This window comes from Centroberyx gerrardi, chromosome 10, assembly GCF_048128805.1.
Source record: "Centroberyx gerrardi isolate f3 chromosome 10, fCenGer3.hap1.cur.20231027, whole genome shotgun sequence".
Taxonomy (NCBI): Eukaryota; Metazoa; Chordata; class Actinopteri; order Beryciformes; family Berycidae; genus Centroberyx; species Centroberyx gerrardi.
The window spans coordinates 8,812,103-8,825,279 of record NC_136006.1 but is presented as its reverse complement, the minus strand read 5'-3'; the positions used below and the strand labels follow the sequence as shown (position 1 = coordinate 8,825,279).

Genomic DNA, 13,177 nt, shown 5'->3' with positions numbered 1-13,177 from the left:
ACTCACCTAGCTGTATTTGCATTTATGATTAGATGTGGGTAGTTATTTCAAAGTTATTGGGTAGCTAGGTCACATTAAACAAAAAACAACACAAAATTAGCATAGTACATTTTAAATAAACTCAATGAATATTTTGTATTTTTCCACAGTAGTAGGCTTACTACTATACTGTCATGCCAGAACATGTTTTTTCATCAATCTCTTAAAACATTTTTCAGTATAAGTTACTTTCTAGTCATATCAGTGAAAGTCAATTAATTTACTTAAAGATTATTTCTAAAATGGCTACTTAACATTCGTAGCTAGTGAAAAATGCTGGAGCTAAAAGGAACATTTTTAAAACAGGGACTTTTATTTTGAAAAATAGTCGGGTGCAGCTCGAACGGTGGCCACCGGAAGAGGCTGAAGTCCCAACTCCTAACTTGACACTTGTTTCTGTCGTTAGCAGTAACCGCTTACTAAAAGTTCCATCGCCGTTGACTCCTGTTTCATAACGTCTCTTTTAACCTACTAACGGTTAACAACTTTAGCCAGCAGTGCCTCTCCTAGCTTAAATTTCAATGAAAGCCGTTATTCTCGCCGCCGGATACGGAACCAGGCTCCAGAGAGATGTCGCTAACGACAGCAGCGGGCGGTTCACACACCTGGCCGGTACCGCCAAGCCGTTACTGCCGGTGGGCCGCTGTGCTTTAATCTCACACTGGGTCCATGCGCTGACAGCCGCGGGGTGTGTGGACTGCATCTATGTTGTTGTAAGTAACATTAGTGCTCTAGTAGTAATGCTGTTGTACACCGAGCACACGTACAACCTGAAAGTGGACTGTGACCTCCCAAACGGTGCTAGGCAAAGGAGAAGGGGCATATCACACACTACCTGTCAAAAGTTTGGAAAAAGTCAAATCAAAACTATCTTATATTTTAGATTCTTTAAAGTATAGCCGCCCTTTGTCATAGAGATATAACACTGATATAACTGTTATATCTCTATGCCCTTTGTCTTGATAGAAAGGCAAAGGCTTTGGAAATAAATTAAAACTTAGGCATCAACTTCACTATTTATATTTGTCTTAGAAAGGAATTTCAAGCATTTAAGCATAAGTCTTTAGATCGAAATGGCTTTAGGTAATGGAAAAGTTATTAATAGTACATTCAATCAGGTGTGTCCAAACCTTTGACTGGTAGTGTTTATTGAATAGCAGTGTAAAAGGATACAATAAATCTAATAAAATAAAATACCCTGGGCAGCAATATATCTTAGAAATAATAAAAATGCAATAAAGACTACAAAGAAGTGTATAGAAGAAAGATCATCAGACTGAAACATTAATTTGTTTTTGAAACTAGGGTTAGACCGATATTTTTGAAGGCTGATACCGATACATTTGCATATCTTTAAATTTCAAAGTATTTGGTTTTTCCCCCAGAATTTATTTTTCTTCCCAGGGTTGAAAAGCCTCTGAAACAGTATTTACACCATGGGACACTAAAACTCTCAATTGAAACCCATATCAATGAAATTTACTTTTTTACGTTTTACTGCTTGTCTTAAATGAAGAATTTACAAAGAAAACATTTAGACAATTGAATAATAAAATAAAATGTGCCAAGAAAATAGAATTTCACTGCAGGTTTTACCCAAGTTGACCCCTTTCCTCTGTTATCCTCTCCTCTACAGACCAATGCTCTTTACCAAGCTGCATTTGAAGGATGGGCAGCAGAGTTCTCAAATGTCAAGATCCTCAGCGATCAGACAAGGAGCAACGAGGTAAATCAAGTTTTTATCATTATTATTTCCACAGCAGAGGAGGGGACTCGAGTCACATGATATGAGACTGGAGTCACAATTTGAATTGCTTGAGACTTGACTTGATGCATGAAGAGAAGACTTGAGACTTGTCTTGACTTTGGTTCTGCTGACTTGGGACTTGACTTTGACTTGTACTTTGATGACTTGAAAAGGTTTCTAAAGTCTTGACAAATGATCTTGTGTTTGTGTAAATGATTTAGATTGAAAGTGATGAGATTTCAGACGACTGAATTTAAATTCTGTTTTCTGATTATAGAAATCAAACTCATGATGCTCTTACCAAGTTTTTATCCTATTAAAACCATATTGCCTTGAAAAGTCCTAGATATTTAGTTTTCTTTAAGATATTAAATTGATACTGGACTCTTGATCTGTTCTGACTTGACTTGGAGTTCTACATTTAGACTTTAGAGGACTTGAGACTGACTTGGGACTCGAGCAAAGTTGACTTGGTCACACTTCTAGTTAAATTTACTCTTAATTACATTTAGACATGAGATTTGACATTAATGACATGGACTTGACTTGGTAATCTGCATTTAGACTTGGGACTTGACTTGAGACTTGTGCCTCAAGACTTAAGACTGACTTGGGACTTGTGCAAAGTTGACTTGGTCACACCTCTGTTTCACAGTCATCATTACATAACTAACCAGGGCTGCCAACTTTTCAGAAAACCTTTTTGGGGCCCGTTCAGGGTCGCCACCGCACGCTGAAGACATCCTACTATAGAATGAGGAACACTCTGTCCGTCCGTCTGTCTGCATCCATTTTGCTCCTCAACGGGTTGGCCAATCAATCTCAAACTGCACATGGGCATTGAGCATTGGCATAGGCAGGGACTCACGGAGCTGATTTTTCCATTTTCCCAAATTTACGCTGTTTATGCGCCTTTTTGGCAAGTCTGCGCGTAGTTGTGGCACACGCATCCCCGGGTACGGACTAGTTTATTTTTATTCATTTTTGTACTTGAAGTAAAGAAACATGACTATTTACAGCCATTTTCATAGCCCAGCCCAGTTTCATAACTTCCTTACCCCAACCATTAAAAATAAAACAGTTTTTCATGTGGACAAAAATCAGAAGTGCCGGTAGTACTCAGTACCGGTGAGTACCGGCCCATTTCAGGCACTGGTAGTAGTAGTATTAGTGTTAGTAGGCTAATACTCACCACCTGTCACATTGTTTTTCGAAGTCGAAGCCTCCGATGTAGAGCACTAGTGGAGTCTGTCCGAAATGTTTTCAAAGCAGGCTGTACGTTCGCGGCAAAATAGCGCGTCAGCTGACATGCGTTTTTTTTTTTTGTTTTGTTTTTTATTTGACAGTGAGAAATAGGAGGTGTGGCATGAGAGCGTGTGAAAAGGTCATTTGCGTGAGTCTCACGCTCAATGCGTGAGTTGGCAGCTCTGTAAATAACTTTGTTTTTTGTCCTAGGGAAGTACAGACAGAATCTTGGCTCTTTTGACCGTAACTCGACATTTTGAGGTTGATCGTGTGTCTCTGGTGTATTTCACTTCTCCTTCTGAGGTTCAGAATTTGCAAGAGTCCAAGTAGATTGTTCCTTTTATGAGCCACAAGTCCTCCCTTAAAAGTAAAAGAATGACCTGCAATATATATATATATATATATTGTTTTTAATTTATCCTTTCTTTAACCAGGGACATCACATTGAGATTTGCATTTTTTTTCAAGTGAGCCCTCGCCAAGAAGGCAGCATACATTGTTTCAGAATTATAAAACATAAAAGACAACAAAACATATATGACATATGAAATTAAATAGATCAACAGATAAAAACATTACAAACATCTCAGACCCTAATACATCCTTAAAAGCACGTGCATTCCAAAAACAGCAGTTCTTCAATCTGGATTTTAAAATCATAAATTGGTATGAAATGGTCCAGCTGTAATTCCTTTTGTAAATTATTCCAAGATGACTAAAAGCACGTTTACCAAACTCTGTCCTTGTGTTTGGAACATTATATAAAAGACAACTGTTTGTGCTCAGGCTGTAATTTCTATTACCTTGTGGGATCAATAACGAGTTTAAATATATTCTTTTGTAAGGAACAGGAGAAGGGACTAGGGCTTAGGGATGGAGTTCTTTAGATTGGAATGGATCCAGTTGCATCCCAGCATTTTGTTTTCAATAACTGAACCTCTCTTATCCCACCAGGAGCGTCTTGGTGCGGTGGCCTGCTTGCAGCTTGCAGTAAAACATTTCAAGATAGAAGATCACATCATAGTTATTGGAGGGTGCGTTCACTGAACTTATGCATTGACAATTCTAATATAGATGTCAAATTTAAGTCCTGTTTCTGACAAACTGATAAAATTCTCTTTCCATCTGAAACAGCGACACGCTCTTCAGAGAAGATTTCAGCCTCAGGAAAGTCAAACTGAGGTTTTCTGACCTACAGGCAAAGTGTGAGGAGAGCTGTCTCGTGCTTTCCTACCAGTGTAAAGAGGAGGGTGAGTGCTCCTTTATCGCAGCATTTACGTACCTAAGTGGCTTCTGTGCTGCCTCTAACATCTAAATGTGAAGGATGAATGTGAAATGCTCAGAACATTTATGCTAAACAACTTTTTCTATATGGAATATTTAAAACACATTTAAAACCCTGCTTCACATTCATAAATTTGAGCAGCTTCACTGTAGCATTTTTGGGTAAAGTGTAGTGCTGAAACGATTGGTTGATTAATGGATTAGTCGATCGATAGAAAATTAATTGATAATAATTTTGAGTCATTTATCAAGTAAAGATACCAAACATTTGCTGGTTACAGCTTCACAAATGCTAAGATTTGCTTGTTTTTCCCCTCTTTCATGTCATTATAAAATTTATACTTAGGGATTTTTAGCGGCTGGTCAGACTAAGTAAGACATTTTAAGAATCACTTTGGGCTCTGGTAACTTGTGACGGGCATTTGTCATTATTTTTGGCATTTTATAGACTAAATGATTAATCAGTTAATTGAAAAAAAAAAGATCTATAATGAAAATAAGTTAGTTAGTTGCAGCCCTAGTTAAATGCAGTGTTTCGAAGCTCCTCTATAGCAGTTGTTAGGGGAGAGAGGAGAGAGTCACTCATCACTTCCCCAACTCAAAATTTCCAGCCCAAAATTTCAAACACATCCTGGGTTCAAATCTGGCTCAGGACCTTTGTCGCATGTCATCCCCCTCTCTCTCTCTCTCCCAGTCTTTCCTGTCACTCTCTCTACTTTGTACTATCTTATAAAAGTGATAATGGCCAAGTAATAATCTTCAAGAAAAAACAAAATTCAACCACAGCTTCATGCTCAGAAGTAGTTATGGATTGTTACAGTGTTATGTGTCTGTTTCTAAATAGAGACCCGTAAATATGGAATACTGGAAGTGGATGAAGATCTCCGGGTCGTCTGTATGAAGGAGAAGCCGCTTCCTTCTGAGACGAAATCAAGGAGAGCAGTAAGTTCACTGTAACCTGTAGTAGTAGCTTCTGCTGTACACTGATCCAAGATTATATTCACACAGGCACAGAAGATCAGATTTTTGACTCTGTGTGGTGCAGCTCACACTTTTACATGGCTGTCAAACAAGGAAGGCTCTACATGAAAACTGATTTTTCTTGTTTCAACAGCCATGAGATGATTGAGTTTATGCCAAATCCTTGCGTAAAAATGCAGCCCGTTAAGAGCATCACCCAACTTGTGATTCCTGTTGACAAAAAAATACAAAAAAACAAACTTTGACTTTCGGCATCAAGCCTTCGTCAGGAAGTCAAAGTTGACTTCCTGACGAAGGCTTGATGCCAAAACGCGTCGTGTTTTTAAAGTCTAATATGACCATGCCATGACATTATAGGCATTTTAATTGGTTTAAAGAGAGTGCCTTGGAGTTCTTTTGTACTTTTGTGTCTACATGTATCCCTATCCAAAGAGCACCTCAAACAAACTTAATTTTGAGTCCAGGAAGCGCTCCTACCCAAACAGTTTGTGATTCCTGTTGTTCTGTTTGAGTTATCCAACACACACACACACAGGGAATTTGAGTAGCTCACCACATCCTCATCCAAGTCGGGGAACACAGAATGCCAACAAGATCTATCAAATCTCTTGACCATGAATTGGCAATATGAATCAACCAGGCAATATAACAATTAATTTGAGGTTAAAGCCTTAGTGTGCAGCTTTCAGTAAAAGCCCACCCTAATCATTTCTATTGTTGGTTTTGCAGTGCCCCTGCTTCTATTTGTTTTCAAAGAAAAGCCTTCTCCCCTTGGATGCCTTCCTTGAAGAAAAGAAGGTAGATCAAATAATCAATATTCCTCCATGTGATGTGAATTCAGGATAACTTGTGGCTTTTGTAATTTAACTATAATGCACAACTTTTTTTTCCCCCCTTAGGAAGCTCCTATTGAAGAAAAAGATGCTCCAGGAAACTTTGTGTCTTGGCTCATTCCAAGGTAATTCAGCCGGCACACAGATTGTCGCTCACTAATTGAGCCAAAATACTGAGCTGTGAAAAACTGTCAAGTGTCTCTATTGGCAGCATCATCACAGCATCCAATAGGTCTTGTCTTGTTTCAAGTCAGTGGTTCTTGGCTTTGAACACAAAGCATGACCTGGAAGCACTTGAGGCCATGTTTGAGTATTTTATATGTAAAACGATGAAGATACTAAGCTAAAACCTGTAAAGGAAATAATCAAGGAGTCAGGAATTTCACATCTAAATGCTCATTATGGAGGCAACCCAAGCAATTTCCCACTGCAAAGTACATTTTTGCAAAACAGCCAGACCCAAGTTGGTTTCCTGCTTTTACAATGGCTTATCAACATAACATGTAATTTAAATCAAAAGATGCATTAGATTTGCAAAACAAAACCTTTTTGCTTGTGATATCCATTTTAAAGGCTAGGTATTGTCTAATATGCAGCAATGCACTCTGTATAAGTTTGTCAGTGTATTCCTTAATAAATTAGCCCAATATTTTGTGTTTTTTTTATTTCAGGAGGCCGGTCTACATCCATGAGATCTCTGGGCGTTTCGATGTTGGAAACTTGCCTTCCTATACTGAATGTGACCTGTATTTCAGAGAAAAACTTCAAGATGTTGAGTCTTACATGGTGTAGAGGAGACAGAGATTTAGGAAAACATCTTTATTATGCCACGTTGCAAAATCATTTAAGGCAAACACAGAAAAATGACGTCTTAGTCGAGCTTAAGAATCTGTAACAGTAAAATATGAATTGTGACTGTAAATATACCATAAATCTATTGACTGTAATATTATAATGTACATTTTCTATTAAAATTCATGTTCTATTCTTTCTATTAAAATTCATGTTCTATTCTTTCTATTAAAATGAATGACTCGTCTACGCTGTGAGGAGTCTCTTGCATTTGTCCGAAGCCTTTTCGCGGCTGTTCTCCAGCTTGGCGATGCGGGAGCCGAACTGCATGGCTCTCTTTGGCAGGACGGCCGAGGAGCCGAGGCCCAGCCGCTTCGCCGCCAGCCGCAGGACGAGCTTCTCTCCGACGCCCCGGGGCAGAGACAAGTCCGCCTTCTCCCACACAGGCAGGGAGTTCAGGTAGCTCACCACATCCTCGTCCAAGTAGGGGAACCTAGAATGCAAACAATGATATTTGTCAAATCCCTTGAATGTGGTGATATGACAATTAATGGAATTGAGAGAAAAAAAGTGTGCAGAAACTACAACTTTTCTAACATTTAAACTTTTACGCATATAATCACTATTAATAGCTTTACTTCCATCTTTAGATCAGAAAAGTCAATTCCTTCAGTAAACACTATAAAGAACCGGTTTCACATTGCTGTGCTAATACTGCCGCTACTTAACTGTATGTTCCAATAAAAAACATGAAGCCCTGTCTCATATTGTATACTTCAATTTTTGTTTACCATTTGTCAGAGGCAGGTTGAGAGAGGACACAAGCACTTTTTCAGCAATGTGCTGCTTCACACTCCACCCAATATAACTACAACCTTTTATGGCTGGCTGCTCAAGTATAAATCAACAGTAGTTGCTCAAGCAGGGGACGGAACTGACAGTCCCAGCATGCATGAGGCAGAAGGCACAGAAACACCCTGGACAGGTCAGCAGGGCGAATGCAGATAAGACACTTATTCACTTTCATAACTATGGGAAATTTAGAGTCTGAAAACCACCTGATCTGCATGTTTTTGGACTGTGGGAGGAAACCCCAGCAAACATGGGGATTGGATTGGATTGGATAGTCTTTATTGTCCCCGAGGGGCAATTTGGTTTGCAAACAGTAGTCAACACAACCAATACACAACATAAAATAAATAAATAAAAGACATAAATACATATAACATACAGTAGATGTCATCATAATAAAGTTGCAATGAGATATAAAGCACTAAGAGTCCATCAGTTCTTTGTTAAAGTGTGTGTGCAATAGCAACTAGGCCTACAGCTTGTTTAAAAACCCAACAGCTGACGGAACAAGTGATCTCAAATATCTGTTTGATTTGGCCCTCCTAGGGAAAGTGTACCTCCTCCCTGATGGCAGGAGTCAAAACTCTGCATGAAGAAGGTGATGAGGGTCCGCCAGAACAGCCTTTGCCCTCTGAGTGGCTCTAACTTGATAAATGTGGCCAAGATCATTCAAGTTAGTGCCAATGGTCTTTTGGCAGAGTTTAACAATCTTTCCCAGCCTATTTTTCCCAACCATGCTGAGGTTGCCAAACCAGCAGACCACTGCAAAAGTTCAAATTGACTCAATAAAAGATGAATAAAACATTTTCAAGAGCGATCTGTCAACGGGGAGAACATGCAACTCCACACAGAAAGGGGATTTAACCTAAGTGCTTCTTGCTGTGACGTGACAGTATTAACCACTGATCCACCATGCTGCCCCCAACTCACATTTTCCCAGCCACACTGTTAATTTGAGCAGTAGTCTCCCCATCCCAAGGCCACTTCTTTTACCTCTACAATAATACTGCCAACTTTTTTTTGCATAAGCCATTTACTCAGCAGTTTAAGGCCATTCCAGCACTTAATACTCATTTCATGCCGATGCCGAGGTACATCCAGAATATGAAACAACTTCCACTCCTACCTAGCTTCCTTCCCATGGTCTCCTATCACTCTGTCGTCTCGGCCCAGGTTCCTGGAGGAGATCCTGCCCAGCTCCATGGCCAGTTCCTGGATCAGTCCCTCGTGCCCGGACATCTTAAACCGGACTCTGTGTCTGGAGTATCCTGCCAGCTGCTCATCTGCTCCGATGCCTGTCAAAATGACCTGCGGGGAGAAAGTAGCAAGACAAGACATTAATACAAATTAATGCTGTTGTTGAGGATTGTGAAAACTCTTTGACCCCAACAGTTTTTTTCATATAGCCCAAAGGATAGTTGCATCAAATCCCATGCATTGGTAAATGTTAAACAGCTCTCAGAAGCCTTTGTCCCTGGAAAGGTCAATGTTTGATCAGTGAACTTCACCTTTGCTGACGACGTGAAGAGCTTCTGGTCGTCGTCCTCGGTGATGAACCCCGCCCCTCTGGCTGCAAACCACACAGCACATCCGATGCTGTCATCAAGCACCGTCTCCAACGGGTGCACCAGATGACAAATGCGCTCCTGCCGCATCTTCTGAAGCTCCTCCTGTGTTACGTTGATTTCGACAAAATTCCACCTTCGCTCGGGATTCAAGTCCTGCAATTCCTTGAGACCGGCTTTTCCTGTAATCCTGTCCGGGACGTCGAAGGGGCCGGATGTTTGGGAATCGGCTCGAACGGTCGTAGAATCCGAGGGCTTATTTTTGTGCTTTTTGGGTTTCTTTGTGGACTCTTTCTGTGTCTTTGGGTCCTGCAGTTTAAATGCTACATTGAGAAGGTCTATTGGCTGATGAGCAGGTATGTGACGGTCAGCCAAGGCAGCCAGAATCATTGAATCAATGCCTCCTGAGAAAAGTATGGCAATAGCAGCTTGGTCAGTAGGTGCTGAATCATCTTGCAGCCCTAAAGGGAGACACTGAACGCGTCGCCGTACTGCCTCACTGAGCACATCGACAAGACTGTTCACCTCTTTGTTTTGCTCCCTGCAGGCCAGCAACTGCTCCAGGTCGTCAACAGATGGATGTGAATTCGGATGAACTTCTGTCTCATTTAATAACTGAGGGATCGACATATTAAGTGGGCACACAGGTGAGGCGAGGACAAGGCCTGATTGGTTCATCACCGCAGTGCAGCTGCTAGGAAGAGACGCCCACTTTGCTTCACTGCAGCTAGAGAAGAGATCATCTCCCACATGAGCCCAAGGATAAACCTCAAAGGTGACGGAGCCGGTTTCTGCAGCCGCTTTCAGATCAATCCTGTACACACCGACTGCTGGGACTTCTTGCCATGCGGACTGATCCGGTCCAGAAGCACGGGCGGCCACAGACGTCAGAGTCAAGGTGTTCCCCTCGGCTTCAGATTTCCAAAGCAAACTCCGCCTGCCGAAGAAGTCTCTGCCAAACCAGAGGAAGTCGCCGGCCTGCTGGTAGTAAACGAACGCCCACGGTCCCCGGACACCGGACAGGACGGACAGGATCTCTGCAGGTTTGCTGCAGGCGGACAGCTGCCGAGAGAGGACGGCGGTGTCGTTCTCCTCCGGCGTCACCGGCAAACCTCCGAAAACCTCCCCGTTCCACACCAGGACGTTTCTGGTGCCGTCCTGGACCGGCTGCGGGGTCAGGACGCCCCTCATGTGAAGCACGTGGGCCGAGAATACACATTGATAGCAGAGATTGGTGCCTGTGACGGTGAGGTCCTGACTTGAGTTGGGTCCTCTTCTTTTCAAATGTTCATAGACGGTTTTGTCCCGCTCAGGCTGAGGGGCCGACAGCCTCAGCAGACAGAATATTCCACACATGGCTTTACATGTCCTGCAGTTCCCTTTTCATGTTGTCCAAATCCTCTGTGGACAGAAAGTTTCATATGTTACTATATGCCTTTATCATTTAGTTAAACCATTAAAATTATCTTCCTTTACTCTAGGTTTGGGTTTTCAACTTACTTTTGCATGAACTAAGTGTCTGTCCTCTGTCTCCCAGGAAGAAAATGTTACTGTTGCGCTGCTGGACAAAGACTTTCTGAAAAAATTAAAGGTGTAACATGCATTAAAGTAAAAAAGACAACTTAAACTCCTGGTTCCTTTACTATGTGGATTTCAGTTTATCTTAGCAAATTCCACTTAAGATGGGTTTTAGCGTACAAAAAAGTAAACTCCAATACATTTTCAATCAATAACTTGTCTGAAGACATATGGGTAGCAAACTCTGTTTAATTTAAGAAAAAACTCAAAACCCATCTGTACAATCTAGCTTTTAGCTACTAACTTTTATGCCTTTTTCCAAAAAAATCTTTAATCTTTTGTGCTGTTATGTGTTGTATTTGCTGTCTTTTGTCCATCACTTTGTAACTCTGTTTTTTTTTTTAAGTGCTAAATAGATAAAGTTCATAATTGCTATTATAAAGTTTATTTTCCTAGTCATCAAAGCACAATAACATCCTAAATACATTTAACACAAGTCAGACTTTGCTATATTCCCTTCAACACAAGGCTACTCACCCTGTTTTTCCTCAGATTGGACAGCTCGTCCACTACAACCTTCTGCTCCTTGATCTGTAGCAACAAACAATTTCACAGATTTGGTAAAATGATAACTTCTTTGGCATCAAATTAAAGTTGCTAAGAGATTATTTACATAGTTGCAAACCTCGTCCTATAAGAGTCTGTACTCAAAAATAGTCAAATTGTGAACCAAAACGAATCCACTTATTGTTCACTTCATCAGAGATAAAAACACATTATAAATATAGCTGTTTCCTAGCTAACATTTGTTAGCTAGTAGCTAATAGCTACAATGTTTGGCTAACGTTACCTTTTTGTTTAATTCCTCCTTGATCGTTGACTGTCCTTCAAAACTAATTTCGTTATCTCGGGCTTTAGAAGACATTTTTGTTAAAAGGTTTACGCTGACAAACACAAATGACAGCTTGTATAAATCTAGTTGAAACTAACCAACTGAACCAGCTCAGAGCTAAACCATAAACACATGCTGGCCGATTAATGTACTTCCGGGTCCAGTGGGCTTTTGAGTTTTTATTTTGCTGCCCCCTACTGGTAAAAGTGACGCTATTTCTTAGTATTTTACACACGTGAGCAATTTTTTCTTTACTTTCTTTACTCCCACTTCACTTGAGTTGGCCAACTTTTATCTCTGAGCAATTAATAAAAACACCATCTGCCATTTACACTTAATAATAATGATGATAAACTGTATTGCCATGGCACTTTTCTTACATGTTGCTCAATTAAAGGAATAAAAAAACACACATTCACATATAAGACTTACATTGGGAAAGTTACAAGGTGCAGCAAACATACGGACAAATGACGTCTGCCTAATTTGAATGCAAAACGAAATAACAATACAATCATAACATAAACCAAATGGATGCAAGTCTATAAAAGTGAGTTTTCAGTTGCCTCTTAAAAGAAGATACAGAGTTAGTTTCATGTATTTCTTCAGATAAATTGTTCCAAAGTTTAACACAGCAAAAGCTTGGTCACCTTTAGTCTTTAATCAGGCTTTTGTCTGCTTATATACTTCAGTACTCTGTAGACATTTTGGTGTTGGTCTTACAGTTCATTCTGCCTTTTATATGAGCTAAAATGACCTGAGATGACAATATAGCCATAAAGACACATTAAACAACCAGTAAAATGTAAAACTGATGATTAAGGAGGTAATCCACCCTCCTTTTGTCAGCCATGCTTTAATTGTAGGATTGTGTGTGTGTGTGTGTGTGTGTGTGTGTAGACACTTAAACACAAAATCCCTTTATCAGCCCTAAACGTTCACCTCGCTCCTCTCTCTCCTTTCCTCCCTAACAATTAAACAATTAAATTAGTCTTCAACTATCTAAATTCCCTGAAATCTCTCTGAAACTTCACTCAGTAATGAAATCCATTTATTCATATTTTATCCTGCAGAGTAAAACCTGCTTCTTTATATCGACCAAATCGAGCTCTGTAACTCTGAATGCACTTTTGTATTTTATTTTATTTATTTAACCTTTATTTTACCAGGCAGGTCACTTACTGTAAGTACAAATTCTTATTTACATGGACGGCCTGGAAAGAGGTTTGCCTCTTGTGGGAAAAGGGAAGAGATCAAATTAAAAACTCAGACATACAAACATTCAAGATAACAGACAGACAAACGACAAACAACGTTAACATTACGGTAAGAACGGGCAGGAAAACAAAAGGAGGGGAGGTAATAAAAAAGTGACGGATCAAGAGGATTTTGCCCCTAGCTTCATCACCAACTAGGCCTCCTAACACTG

The 13,177-nt window shown here is 40.2% G+C and overlaps 3 protein-coding genes across 4 annotated transcripts; 1 reads left to right on the top strand and 2 right to left on the bottom strand.

Annotated features, from left to right (window-relative positions):
* Nucleotides 1-453: 453 nt before the first annotated feature.
* On the top strand, nt 454-7,026 carry LOC139928946 (mannose-1-phosphate guanylyltransferase catalytic subunit beta). Its single transcript, XM_071921677.2, has 8 exons — nt 454-752; nt 1,676-1,765; nt 3,986-4,065; nt 4,166-4,281; nt 5,160-5,257; nt 6,026-6,094; nt 6,196-6,254; nt 6,801-7,026. Exons 1-8 carry the CDS (start codon nt 561-563, stop codon nt 6,919-6,921), a joined length of 825 nt encoding a protein of 274 aa, XP_071777778.1. The 5' UTR covers nt 454-560; the 3' UTR covers nt 6,922-7,026.
* Nucleotides 6,995-10,694, bottom strand: asnsd1 (asparagine synthetase domain containing 1). 2 transcript variants are annotated; one of them, XM_071921675.2, is made up of 4 exons: nt 9,282-10,694; nt 8,900-9,081; nt 7,164-7,414; nt 6,995-7,111 (listed from the first exon to the last, which is right to left on the bottom strand). In XM_071921675.2, the coding sequence occupies exons 1-3, from the start codon at nt 10,692-10,694 to the stop codon at nt 7,168-7,170; spliced, it is 1,842 nt and encodes a 613-aa protein (XP_071777776.2). In that variant the 3' UTR covers nt 6,995-7,111; nt 7,164-7,167. The 2 variants fall into 2 exon arrangements, with proteins under 2 accessions (XP_071777776.2, XP_071777775.2); XM_071921674.2 differs by having other exon boundaries at nt 7,103-7,414.
* Nucleotides 10,695-10,698: 4 nt separating this feature from the next.
* asdurf (ASNSD1 upstream open reading frame) lies at nt 10,699-11,876 on the bottom strand. Its single transcript, XM_071921678.2, has 4 exons — nt 11,707-11,876; nt 11,394-11,447; nt 10,839-10,914; nt 10,699-10,739 (listed from the first exon to the last, which is right to left on the bottom strand). The coding sequence occupies exons 1-4, from the start codon at nt 11,779-11,781 to the stop codon at nt 10,699-10,701; spliced, it is 246 nt and encodes an 81-aa protein (XP_071777779.2). The 5' UTR covers nt 11,782-11,876.
* Between the last annotated feature and the right edge of the window lie 1,301 nt (nt 11,877-13,177).